We start from the raw sequence: 12,360 nt of genomic DNA on the forward strand, positions 1-12,360 counted from the left end.
TTTGCTTAGAAATTATTATTATTTTTTCTTTAATTAAAGTGACTATTTAAAAAATTTCCTGTACAAATAAGGGGATCTCAGACTGCCTTAACTTCCAAATCCCCTCCGAGCACGCAGCTGGGACAAACGGGAAGTGGTGCGTGTCCCCCTCCCATTTTCCAGGCCCTGGAAATACTCACCACATGCTCCATGTGTTGCTGTCTCCAAATTCCTTCCCTGAGCGAGTAAGAGGAGAGAGGCATCAGCATGCCGGAGGCTCCCTGCACTCCACCAGGCTGAGATCACCGTGGTCCCCCCCCCCCCTTTCTGGGGACCACAGCTTGGCTTGGGTGGTGGTGGCACCAGCAAGGGCAGGAATGAATGGGAAGGGGCTACAGGATGCAGGTGGGGTCTTGGTGCCCAGCAAGTAACCCTGCTGGGCAATGAAAATCCTTTTCTCATCTTCTACCATCTCAAACAGGTTATTTGTTACACCTGATTGATTGGTAGGAAAATGGAACTTGAAGAAGAGGCAAAGCACGGATGGTTTTGAAGTTCTGTGTTAATACAGAATTCATCCTTACTGGCACAGCAGGGTGGAAGCTCCTGGCTGGCTGTGACCTTGCAGGAGCCCAGCTCAGTGCATGTTGCAGATGCACACATGCTTATTTCACTGCCCTTTGGATCTCGTATAGCCCTGGTTAGCACAAAAATCCTGCCCAGCCCACTGCTTTTGCTGGGGGCTGGCTCCCTGTTTGCCAGCAGAGCCACAGGGAAGTGGCATGGAAGTGAAGAGCAGTTTGGTGGCATTGCAAGATGTCTGCATTTTTGACAAACACCCTGACTGAAAGGCTCATTTGTGCTGTCTCTCCTGCCTGGTGCACGTACCTCTGCAGCAAGGGCAGGCTTTGCTCTCCAGAAGAGCACAGCCAGATTCCTGAAAGCCACCTGTAATCTGCTTCTCTTTGAGCAATGACTTCACTTTATTAGCTGGGGAAAAAAAAAAAAAAAAAAAAAAAAAAAAAAGAGTATTTCCCATGGCTAAGGGCTTCAGTTACATGGCAGTTGTTCCATATAACCTGATCTTCAATCAAAAAAAATATATATATATCACAGATTGCATGAGCGTGTGTGCAGGGGGAGCGTGGTTAACATCTCTCTGTTACAACTTGCATATTTTTCCATTCATTCTTACAATTTAGAACTGATTTAAAATGCAGGAGATCATGGCTAGGTCACCCATGTGCATATTCATTTTTCCTTGAAATCCCTAAAAAGCTGACGTATTGGAGGAGAAATAGGCATTTGCAAGGAGCCTGTAAATACCTGTCCGTCAGAATGAAGAGAAGTGAAAAGTCACTGCAGATGGCAGTGGGGGAAACTTGTGTGTGTGGTCTGATTGTGCCAAAAGCAATGAGGCTGAATTGTGCAGCACGAAAATGACAGATGCCAACAACGCACTGCAAAAGGCCAACGTGTTTTAAATCTGGTATATATTGAGGCTGAGGCCAGGGAGAGTCTCCATGTCCATATGTTAGGGTGGTTTTGTGCTGGTCTGACTTTACTGACCCATACTGAACAAACCCTATATCCAGGCCAGCAAAGACAAGGTCCTTGAGGTCCATGAGCTGTAGGGTGAGTGCTGAGGAGTGGCTGTCCTCAGCCAGCCAGCTCTGGGAGCACTGCAGAGGTTATTTCTAAGGCAAACTGATCCTCTGACGTGATAATGTCCATAACCAGCAGCAAAATTCAGTATGTCCTTCTTTATCCACCCTCTTAGTGCTGTCAGTGCTGTATGCCTCAGATTGTGGGCCCTTCACTGGGGACTGCAAGAGAAAATAGACACTCCTGCCCCAAAATAAAAGAATAATAATAAATAAATAAATAAATAAAACAATAAAAATAAAAATCACAGCAACAGGCTTCAGTTCCCAGGGCCATAGGAAAGCCCAGGTGGTTACTACATGGGGGATAGGTAAGCAGAGGGGATTCCAGGGTGGAAGAATTCATGCAGGTGAGGTTTGATGTGGTGAAATGTCCCTTGCTCTCCTCCTTCCTGACCTTTGCCATCTCGCAGGTCCTGGTCACCATGCTGATTCGCACTTGTTTCCTTTTTGCCTGCCTGCCCGTGGCGAGCCACGTCTGGGGACGAGGGGGCCAAGGTAAGGAGCCGTCCGCCCTTGCTCTGGGGGGAGCGCTGGGGGCATCCTGTGGGGTCCGGCTGCCCCCTGGGTGAAGCTCAGCCCCAGCCCTTGTGGTGGTGAAGCTCCAAGCAGCCCATTCCTATGTATAAAGAGCGATGGGAGATCAGGGGGCCCTCTGGGGGAGGATCCCCATCCCACCCACCCTGCAGTGCCTGTTCTCATTGCTGGCAGCAGTTCAGCGCGCCGCTCCCTTGCACCGGGGATGCATTTCAGCCTGTGTAAGGAGTGAGGGATGCTTATGCGGTCTGCAATTGGAGCTTGAGAACTGGGGAGAAAAAGTGGTGGTTTGTTAGCTGCCACATCTGTCCTGCTCTCTGAAACTACTGCTGTGGAGCTGTATGGTGACACCTGGTGCAACATTTAGGTAAGAGAGCACGCAAGGTGCAATCCTCCTGTACCATGCAGCGCTCCCACAGTGCCATAAATGAGCAGAAAATACCTATAGCATCTCACCATATCCTGTCCACCTTTATATTTCATATAAACCTCTGTGGAAGGGATCAGTACAAGGTGGTGAGTGCACATCAAAGCCAGGACAGACATATCTCCACGCCATGCATCTCCCAGATGTGTCTGGGCTTAGTTTCCTGTCCGCCGGAGAGCAAGGTTACAGCATCAAACAGCTCACATCCAACACGGGGCAGAGAAACAGTGGAGCTTTCATGGCACCGGGGTTCATTTGCATCCAGCACATAATGGCGCCTCAGAGGATGCTGTCCTTTCACATCTGTCTGGGGACATTCTTGCCTTTTTGCTGGGCTTCTAGAGCAACGGCCGAGGAGCTGGACCATGCTCATCCAGAAGGAGACAGCTCCATGTTTCATCTGACTATGAATCCCCCTCATTGTTCCCTGATCTTTTACCACTTCTCTTAGGCGTGACTCTGGGATTTGGTTTTGCCCCTCTTCCCTCTTCCCCATGTTTTCTTTCTTCCCCTTCATATTCGCCTGGGGTGACGTGTGAATCTGAGCTTTGTTCCCCCCGGAGAGTTATGTGCTTGTTGGGCAGCCCGCAGGAAGTCTCCGCAAGGAAATATTAGGGCACGGACACAGGGCTGGGACAAGCAAGTCCTCGCTGCCAGCTCTCACTGCTTTCCTGGGCTCTGAATTCATGGCAAAGCTGTCAGGAGATGGCTGGCATCATGCAAAACCAGATTAGGGACCTGAGGAGTCCTGTGCAGCACAAATGGTTTGCCAGTACTGAGCAGGATGCTCCGGGTCACCTTAAGCTTTTTTATTTTATTTTTTTATTTTATTTTTTATTTATGAGTAATGATGAAGGGAAAGAGATTGGTAACAACTGCAGACGAGGTGGGCAATTGAGTGCAGATGTTTCAACCATGCAGGCAAAGGATGTGCTCACTCATGGCACATTAGGGCAGCCTGCTGGAAAGGCAGATGTAGACGCAGGACCAGGGAGGAAGGGAAGTAAATTTGCTGAGTTGCCATCCTATAGCCAGTGAAGTGAAAAAGCTTCATATGGCGACATTTGTGTGACAGCACGGCTGCATTTCACCAAGGAATCACTGACTCAAAGTGACACATGGGCTGAGACATTTAGCTGGGCTTTAACAGATCTCTGCCAAATCTGGAGCTGATAACAGAATACGCTCTTTCTTTGTTTTACCTCCTTGTCCTGTACTATTTTTTTCATCAGAATTTGCCATTTTAGTTTGCTGCTTCCTACAAATTGGCACAAGCTGGTGCCTGTGAGTTATGGTCCTGCCAGGAGCTGTTATTTGCACTTTATCAAGTTTTCTTTGCTCCTTTCTCCTGCCTTTTTTTTTTTTTTTTTTTTTTCTTCCTCTCTACCATTCCCTCTTTCTAGACTGGAGCTGCACCTGAAATAATCTTTTTGCAGGATGGGATCCATCACCTGGGGAATTCCTGTATTTTTTAGCAGCCTGAGCCCATTGAGGAGCCTCGTGTGTCCCTTTTATCTATTTCCTGCCCTTCCATTTCAGACATCTGCACTAATACACTCTCTGAAACCAAACACACTGCATGAAAGCTCCCAGTGGTGTCTTCCAGGGTGAGAGAGGTGCAGAGAAGCCCTCACCTCCCGCTGGGCTGCTTTTCCTGGTGGCAGCAGAGCTCAGTGAGGTCTCACGTGGTGGCCCCTGGTGGGTTTCCTGGCAGAGGGGTGTCAGGGGATGCTGAGCACTCAGATGGGATGGTGAAGGTCCCCTCTGAACGGCAGCAGACCCCAAATCCTCAGAGAAGGCAGCGTGCGGGGTGTTTTGTGCGGGTGTGTGCAGAGGGAGGAATCACATCCCTAACAGCACGGACACCCAGGGGCTCCTCCTCCCCAGGGTCAGGCCGCCTGAAACTCACGGTCCTCTCAGAAGACAGGCTCCAGATGAAATGGAAAGAGACCGAGGGGAACATCAACGGCTACAAAGTGCGGGTGAAACCCATGGCAGGTATGTGCGAGCACGTGGGATGTCGGACCCAGACAATTGATCTGGGCATAAGGGACCGAGACAGTAGGACTGGGGGGGTCTAAATAGTGCTGGTGCTTGGGGTGAGATAAGGCAGAGGGAATTACCTGTTGGCTGGTTTGGTTTTGAGTGCTGATTACCTGCTCGTGCAGGGTGGACAAGGAGCCTTTCTGGCCACCACGGACTCAATCTGTAGTGCGTGTTCAGAGAGAGGAGAAATTCAGCCCCGTTCCCCCTGGGGGAAAGTGGAGCAGAAAACAGAAAGATTCATGGTGCTATGGTTATAACTGGCACTGCTGCAGTGTCTGCCCTCATCAGGGTCTTGCTGGCCTTATTAGGGGGCTCCCTGCTCTCCACCAAGGATAGGATGTCCTTGACCCCATAGAGGGGCTGCTCAGCCTTCTGGCTCCCTGCCCCAACCAAGCTCCTGCTCCCCCCAGCTTCTGGCGGTGGTGCTGGAAGGACACCACGTCCCTTGGTGTCTGGAGGCAACCCTAGCCTCGTCTGGCATTTATTTTCCAGTCACAGCCACTTCCCCAGCTGGGTGGGGAGAGCAGGGCCAGCAATGCTCGTGTTCAGCCGCCTGCTTTTAGCTCAGCCCCCACCTGTTTGCCCAGCCGGAGCTGGAGGTTTCTCATTCCTTCCCTGCCCTGCTCCTCCTCGGGCCTCAGCACGGCGGCGGGGAGTGATGAGCATCCCGGGAACGTGGGGAATCCCCCAGCCTGCACATGCCTGAGGCTTTCCCTCTGCGTGGGCTGGGGAGCTCCGTTTCCAGCCCTGGGGACGGTGGGGTCAGAAATGCATCCATCTGCACGATTAAAGGCTCGTAGATCTTTCTTGAACAGGCTTTTAGGGAGCTGCTTTGCCCTCCCTCGCTTTGTTTTGTTGCTGTGGTCCCAAAGATTCCCCGCAGACGTAGCGCAGCGTTTGGCTGCTGCTTTGCAGAGCTGCCTCGCTCCATCTGCTCGCTGCCATGCCAAGGCAGAAATGTCACAGTTTCCAGCTGCATCGCAGCCCCAGGACAAGGCTCACGGCAATGAGGCATGGCTGGAAGACCCCCTGCAGCAGGAGGGGTCTGGAGGTAGTGCTGGTCCCAAAAATGATCCCTCTCCCCACAGAGGACAGCTTCTTTTAGGGAGACATGGGACTTGCAGAGAGAGCAGAGCAAGAGCAGCTGGAATAAGTAAAAATGAGTCCCAGGTGCCACTTGGGACCTCCAGAGATGTCAGACCACTTCCTCACCCTGCCACACATGACATCAAGCACATCTCTTGGCTGGATGTTTTCCTAGGTGGTGGTGGCTCAACCTTTGCCCTTTGAGGACTGGGTTTTCAGGCAGCACCTCCTTGGGAAGTCAGTGGGAGTTACGCTAATGCTGGGTGGGAACTGGTTTTCCATTTTGGGCATGTAGCAGGGATTTAAAAAAGTTTTTCTCAGCTCTGGATGGGGGAAAAAAGATTCAAAATCAGAGATCCGCAGAATTAAAAAATAAATTAGAGTTGACTGAGGTCCCCAGCCAGACATTCTCAGCATTTTAGCGGCGCTTTTTCTACTGTCAGCTTAAATTTAAGCTCTAGCAATTTCTGAGCTGTGGCTTCATCCCACCTCAGGCGACTCGGAGCAAGAAGTCATGCTGAAAACCAAGACTCCCAAAGCCACCGTGGGGGGGCTGAGCCCTACCAAGGAATACACGCTGCAGGTCTACGTGCTCAACGGCTCCCAGGAAGCCTTGTTTGCCAAGAGGAAATTTGTGAGTAAGTAGGAAGAGCTACATTTTACCATTCAGAGAGCTCTTGGAGGTACGGCTCTGGCATATGCCATGTAGAATATGCCACAAAATTGAGCCTTTTGGTATTTTGGTTGCAAGCTTGAACAGGGGGATGGTGGAGACCCAGGGGATGAGGGATGGACCATGGTTCACGGAACTGACTGGAGTGACTTCTTATTTTTGTTCTTCCCACAGTAGAGGACCTCAAAAATGCATCCCAGGCTAGAAACAACCGAAGGAACGCGGGAGCTGCGTTGGGAAAGAATCTCACCTCCGTGGGGAGCCCAGCAGCTGAGCACAGCGGGGGCGCAGAGCCCACCCCTCCACCCCCAAACGCTGTCTTGGTGCAGCCAGGTGGGTGCCCAGACCGTCCTGCAGTCACAGAGGATGGATTTTGAGCCTTTGCCATGCTGCTAGTGAGCAGAAGATATGGAAGCTTTCAGGGGTTTTGCTCTGTCAGGGACATTCTTTCAGTAAGACACAGGTTGCATGGGGATAACACAAGGGAAAATTTTTTATTTTTATTTTTTTTCTTCTATTTGGAGCACAGCAAAGGACAGAGCTGAGAAGAAAAGGCAGAAGGGGGCTCAGCCCAAGGGCTCAGGAGAAGCCACGAGAAGCCAGCCCCATGCAGAGGCCGGTGTGACACAAACACCACCACCAGCCCCAAAATCATCCCAGCGCACTCCTGCAAGCTCGGAGCGAGAGTCTCTAGGAAAAGAAAAACCCACAAAGGATTCACTGAGGAGAGGTGAGAGGGGTTTCAGACATGTCCTGCTTCTTCTTCCCCACTGTTTTCTCCAATGATTGTTAAATACGAGCCACCAACCTCCAGCCCTCTCTCTGTCACCAAGATTTTAGGAGTACAGGTGCTGCTGCTACCACTCCGATTTGTTAAGCCATACATCGGGGAACTGCCAGGGATTGCTGCAAAAGTTTGGAGTTCTGCAAAACATCACAGATTTAAAGGCAAACTGCAGCTAGGAGAAAAATTCCTCTGAGAGGGTTTAACTTATTTTCCTCTATTTGCTCTATTCACGTTGCCACCTCTCCCTGCTTCAGACAGACCCATGCAAGTTTTTGTTCTCCAACAGACCCCAAGCCACGGCCCCTTCCATGCCTTCAGCAGGGAGAAGCACGTGGAGGTGCTCCTTACCCAACCCACTCCACCTCCTGGTCTCATCCTTCACATTTCCCAGCTAACCAATCCATGCTGAACCTTCAGATGCACCAGCTGAGGATGTGGCAGGGCAGATGGCTCACAGCACTTTTGAAGTGGTAGATAAGACATTGAGCAGAGCATCCCCATTTGGTCCCTTGAGAGCAGCAGGAATTCATGGCCATGAGATGAGAGGAGAGTAACCCCTTGCCATCCAGATGCAGCAGGTTGCAGTTATCCATTTCTCTCTACCAAAGATGGAAAAAAAAAATCTGAAAAATACTCAGGGAAGATGCAGTCGATCAGCAACATGCCCTATCTTATCCTCTGTTAAGCTGCAGGCCTGGGGTGGGGAGAAAGGCAGGGCTGGAGGAGCTGTGATGCCAGCGGGTTTTTACGGAGAGATGGGATTTAATATAAAGCCACAAAATAATTACAGCCCACAGGGGATCTCACGATGGAATGGAATTAAGCAATCACCTGCAGTTCTTGGAGACTTAGGCTAGATAGAAGGGAAGCAAGGGCTGGGGCTGAGATGTAATGGAGCTGACAGCTTGCAGAGAGCAGAGCTTGGGCAAGGCACGCTCTTCCTGGCAGGCTTAACCCTTTCTTTGAGGAAATGGAGCTGCTCACCACTCAACTTCTTGGTACTGAGGTGGTTGCCCTTAGCCAAGGGTATTTTTCCAAGGTGCTGGGATGTGTCGGGCTGGCAGATGGTCCAATCTGCCATCCAGACAAGGTCTTATGCTGCAGGTTTGCTTCGTATCTTAAAACTGAAGTGTTTTTCCTCCTTTACAATTCTTCTCTCAATGTCATATGTTATTCCCCTGCAGGTTCCCAGTTTCAGTGTGACACATCTGCAATGACTGACATCGTCCTGCTTGTGGATGGATCGTGGAGCATCGGACGCAGCAACTTCAAGCTCATTAAGGAGTTCCTGAGCACTTTAATTTCCCCATTCAGCATTGCCCAAGACAAGATAAGAGTAGGTAGGACACTTCCCTGTTTCCTGACCTTAGGAAATCCCTCCAGAAATACAGTCTGTGTTTGAAGGGAGCTTGCTTTCCATTCCTGTGTTATTGTGCTGTCCTGAGGAGCTTTTATTCCTTTGGGCTGGGGTCCTGCATGCTTCTCTTGACACTTTCTCACCCAGTAGCATGCAAGAAACAGCTGTGCAATGAGCAGAAGAAATGCTGCATGGGCAGCACCCGGTCGGGTGCTGAGGGAGGGCTTGATGCTGAGATACATTTGGGGTCTGCTGCCTGTCTCTGATGGGATGCTCAACCTACAGAGCATGGCACAGAAGGATGTGGTGGCAATGCCACAGTGGAGATGCTGTGGGCTCAGCTGGGAATGGTGCCGCTTCCAGTTCTGAGGGATGCTAAACCCAGTGGATGGCACTGCCCAGGCTGTGTGTGAAACTGAGCAGTGTAAATCCTTCCTGCTGGCTAGTTTGACCCTGAATAACACTGAAGCCTTATCAAATGCTTCAGAGCAGCACCACGAGGGTTAAGTACCACCATGGAGAGACGTGGAGCTAGTAGCCAGGTCTGCTCACCCCAGTCCAGTTTTTATTTTGTGTCACCCTACCATGCCAAACTGACTCCTCCTACCCAAAACAGGAGCTTATCTTGTCTTGCATGATGCCAATAGCTCTTTCCTTCCCCAGGGCTCTCCCAGTACAGCAGCGATCCCCGCACGGAGTGGGACCTGGGTGCTTACACCACGAGGGAGCAGGTGCTGGAGGCAGTGAGGAATTTGCGGTACAAAGGTGGCAACACTTTTACAGGTAACCCCATCTCTCAGATCTCTGCTAGATGGGATGGCATCTTCCATGGGGAACAAGGCAACTGAGGGCAGGGAGAAGAATAAGGGCTGGGGGTTGTCTGTCAGGCTGTGGCACCCCATCCCTCTGTCCTCCTCCCCAGGTCTGGCGCTGACCCACGTCCTGGAACAAAACCTGAAACCAGATGCTGGCGCCCGGCTGGAGGCCGAGAAACTGGTAATCCTCCTGACTGACGGAAAATCCCAGGATGATGCCAATCTGGCTGCTCAGACCTTGAAAAACATGGGCATAGAGATATTTGCCATCGGTAAGATAACAGCCATTGATCGGCCATGGGACAGAACCAACCCGCTTCCACTCTTCTTCTTGCTGAGGGCTATGTTCCCTCAGCTTGGATAAGAGCATCCTGAAGTTGTGAAGGTAGTAAGTAGGACCATGTTACATCGTGTCTGAGAGAAGAAAATTAAGCCGTTTATTCAGCACAGGCAGTGTCTTCAAAGGGGCTTTAGTTAAGAAAACAAGAAAACAAAGTTGTTCACATGAGAGATTTTTCACCTCCAATCTGTAAGGACTTCTGCCAGTCTCAGAAACATGTGCCATGAGAACAATGTTCTCAGCTGTGGAATTAGGCAAGAGAACATTGTATTGGGGAGGACAGGAGAGCTCCTTTGTAATTACTGCCTCTCAAACTTCCCATTTCTCTGAATAATAATGTTATCTGCTCTTCACTAGCTGGCGGTAATAATGAGACAGAAAATGGTCTTTGAGCAGCTCTGTCCTTGAAGACTAAAGTCTGCTAAAGAGTAATATGTAGACAATAAACTTACATAGAAAACTCTCCTAAAATTGCAATCCCCAATACTTTACGTGCTCATTTAAGTTGGGAACACAGAAGCAAGGGTTTATTACATGGGGCTATATACCTAAATGGCTGGCACTGGGATTTCTTTCATGGACCAAGTGTAGCTGCTGAGCCTCAGCTGTGTCGGGCAGCATGATGGATTAACAGCTGAAATCTCTTTTGGAGGTCTGGTCCTGTCTGGGTTCTGTGCTTTTCCTCTCTGGCTAGAGGAAAAAACATTGTTTTGTCCTTAGACATCAGGACTTGCAGTGCTTTTGAGATAACTCAGGATCAAAGGGGGGAAGGGGATGATCAGAGCTGTTAAGGTTTGGACTCAGACAAGCAGGTGGATCCCTGGGCAATGCTCAGATGACCTTGACACTAGCAGTGGAAAGCAAACTCAGCTGTCTGCTGCAGGCCAGGGGCAGGAGGTGCTCCCGGCTGAGGCCTGTGCTCAGCGTGGTGCTGTGCTCCGCTCGCAGGGGTGAAGAACGCGGACGAGGCCGAGCTGAAGCAGGTGGCCTCGGAGCCGCTGGAGCTCACAGTGTACAACGTGCTGGATTTCCCCCTGCTCAGCAACCTGGTCGGCAGGCTCACCCGGGTCCTGTGCGCCAGGATCAAGGAGAAGAGCAAGGAAAATGCAGGTGAAGTGAAACCTCTCAGCAAGGGCTGAGCTTTCTCCCTGTTGCCAGCCTCACTCCTTGCTCGATCCTCTCATACCTATCCATCCATGAGCTCCACCACCTTCTCAGCACCATCTAGCTCTTCTCCTCCTATGCTGATCCCCCTTCTCTGCCCTATTGCTGCCTGGGAATGGTCCCTGCCATGTCAGCATGTTGGCCATTATCTTTTACAAGACCCTCTGGACGCAGCTCTTCCAATAACTAGCAATAATTAGCACTGTAGGGAAGAGGGGGCTTCTATTCAGTCCCAATTATCCTACTGTGTGATAAATATATTGTGACCATGTTCTTCCCCAAGTTTCTTCCAACTAACAGGAGGAAGAAAAAGCAAAGGGGCTAATATTAGGGAGAGTATGTGGAGGAAATAGGAAGAGGAGATAGCAAAATATCTAACTATATTTTTCCCACCCTTTAAGTAATCTCCAAGGAATCTTCAAGTTAAAACCAGTCTATTATTATTTTATTATTATTTCTTTTTTTTCTGGAGGGCAGCTTGTGTGATGAACAGGGGAGTGAAGAGCTACTCCAGATGTTAGCTTAGATTCCTCAGAAGGAATATCATGTACATATTTCCATCTCTCTCTGCTCTAAGATTTGCCTAAGGAGAGCAAGAAAGCCAAACTTTCAAGCAGACTTTTATTTTAACACTCTGGAGATTAATAAAAATAATTACGTTCGTTCTTATTAATTTGAACTTGTTAGATGTTTTTTTGAAAATACGTTTTGACATATTTTCACAAATGCAGGTTAGCCTAAAGAAAGATGTGTTGCATTAAAAAAAAAAATCAAGATAGTCTTATATTTAATTTTAACAGACCTTTATAATTGAAAAATCGTCTTTTGAATACATGCAAAAATACAGATTTCTGTTGAAAAAATATTGCCAGCTCCCAGCAAAATGCACAGCCTGTTCTCTGTGGAGTATTTATGTTCCGGGTGCCCAGTTTTAAAATATTTATTTAACAGCAGTTTGGAACTGTTTCTGTGCTCTGTAGGAAAGGGGACTGCAACTTGGTTTGAAAAATGTTACTCGTATTTATGAGCTAGGAAGTATGCTTGGTATGAGAAGTCTGAATATGAGAAAGTAATTGTGTTTTTAATCACTAGGTAGTACTGTGAAAGATATCCCCACAGATATGGGTCTCCAGCTGAGCCCCACTGACCTTAAAATATCAGCTGTGACCTCTAAGAGCATGCACTTGACCTGGAGTCCTCCTCTGAGACCACCAAAGAAATACCGGATTGTGTATTACCCATCGAAGGGTGGCACCCCCAAGGAGGTGAGGGGCCTTTTTGGCCATCCGAGGCTGCGGTGCCTTCCAGGCAGTGGCTGGGGGTTTTGGTAGGCTTGAGTAGATGGAGAGATGAGGGTAGGAGTGCAGTTATCATAGGGCATCAGTGAAAAACAGATGAAATTAAACAAGCACTGAATGCATAAGTAAAAAGCTGAGAGGATGGCAAGACAGAGGAGGAAAAGGGATGGACATCATGTTGCTGAAA

General features: G+C 49.4%; 1 protein-coding gene across 1 annotated transcript in view; it reads left to right on the forward strand.

The window, feature by feature from the left end:
- Positions 1–2,068: 2,068 nt before the first annotated feature.
- Positions 2,069–12,360, forward strand: part of COL20A1 (collagen type XX alpha 1 chain) — a gene marked incomplete at both ends in the record, with an annotated part of 40,557 nt that continues 30,265 nt past the window's right edge. Inside the window, 10 exons of the mRNA XM_084296387.1 lie at positions 2,069–2,141; positions 4,495–4,605; positions 6,234–6,377; positions 6,587–6,745; positions 6,942–7,142; positions 8,384–8,539; positions 9,220–9,339; positions 9,479–9,643; positions 10,660–10,821; positions 11,968–12,140. Coding sequence (XP_084152513.1) covers positions 2,069–2,141; positions 4,495–4,605; positions 6,234–6,377; positions 6,587–6,745; positions 6,942–7,142; positions 8,384–8,539; positions 9,220–9,339; positions 9,479–9,643; positions 10,660–10,821; positions 11,968–12,140 — 1,464 coding nt within the window. The remainder of the gene's footprint in view (positions 2,142–4,494; positions 4,606–6,233; positions 6,378–6,586; positions 6,746–6,941; positions 7,143–8,383; positions 8,540–9,219; positions 9,340–9,478; positions 9,644–10,659; positions 10,822–11,967; positions 12,141–12,360) is intronic.

This window comes from Netta rufina (genome assembly GCF_964035555.1).
Source record: "Netta rufina genome assembly, chromosome: 16".
Taxonomy (NCBI): domain Eukaryota; kingdom Metazoa; phylum Chordata; class Aves; order Anseriformes; family Anatidae; genus Netta; species Netta rufina.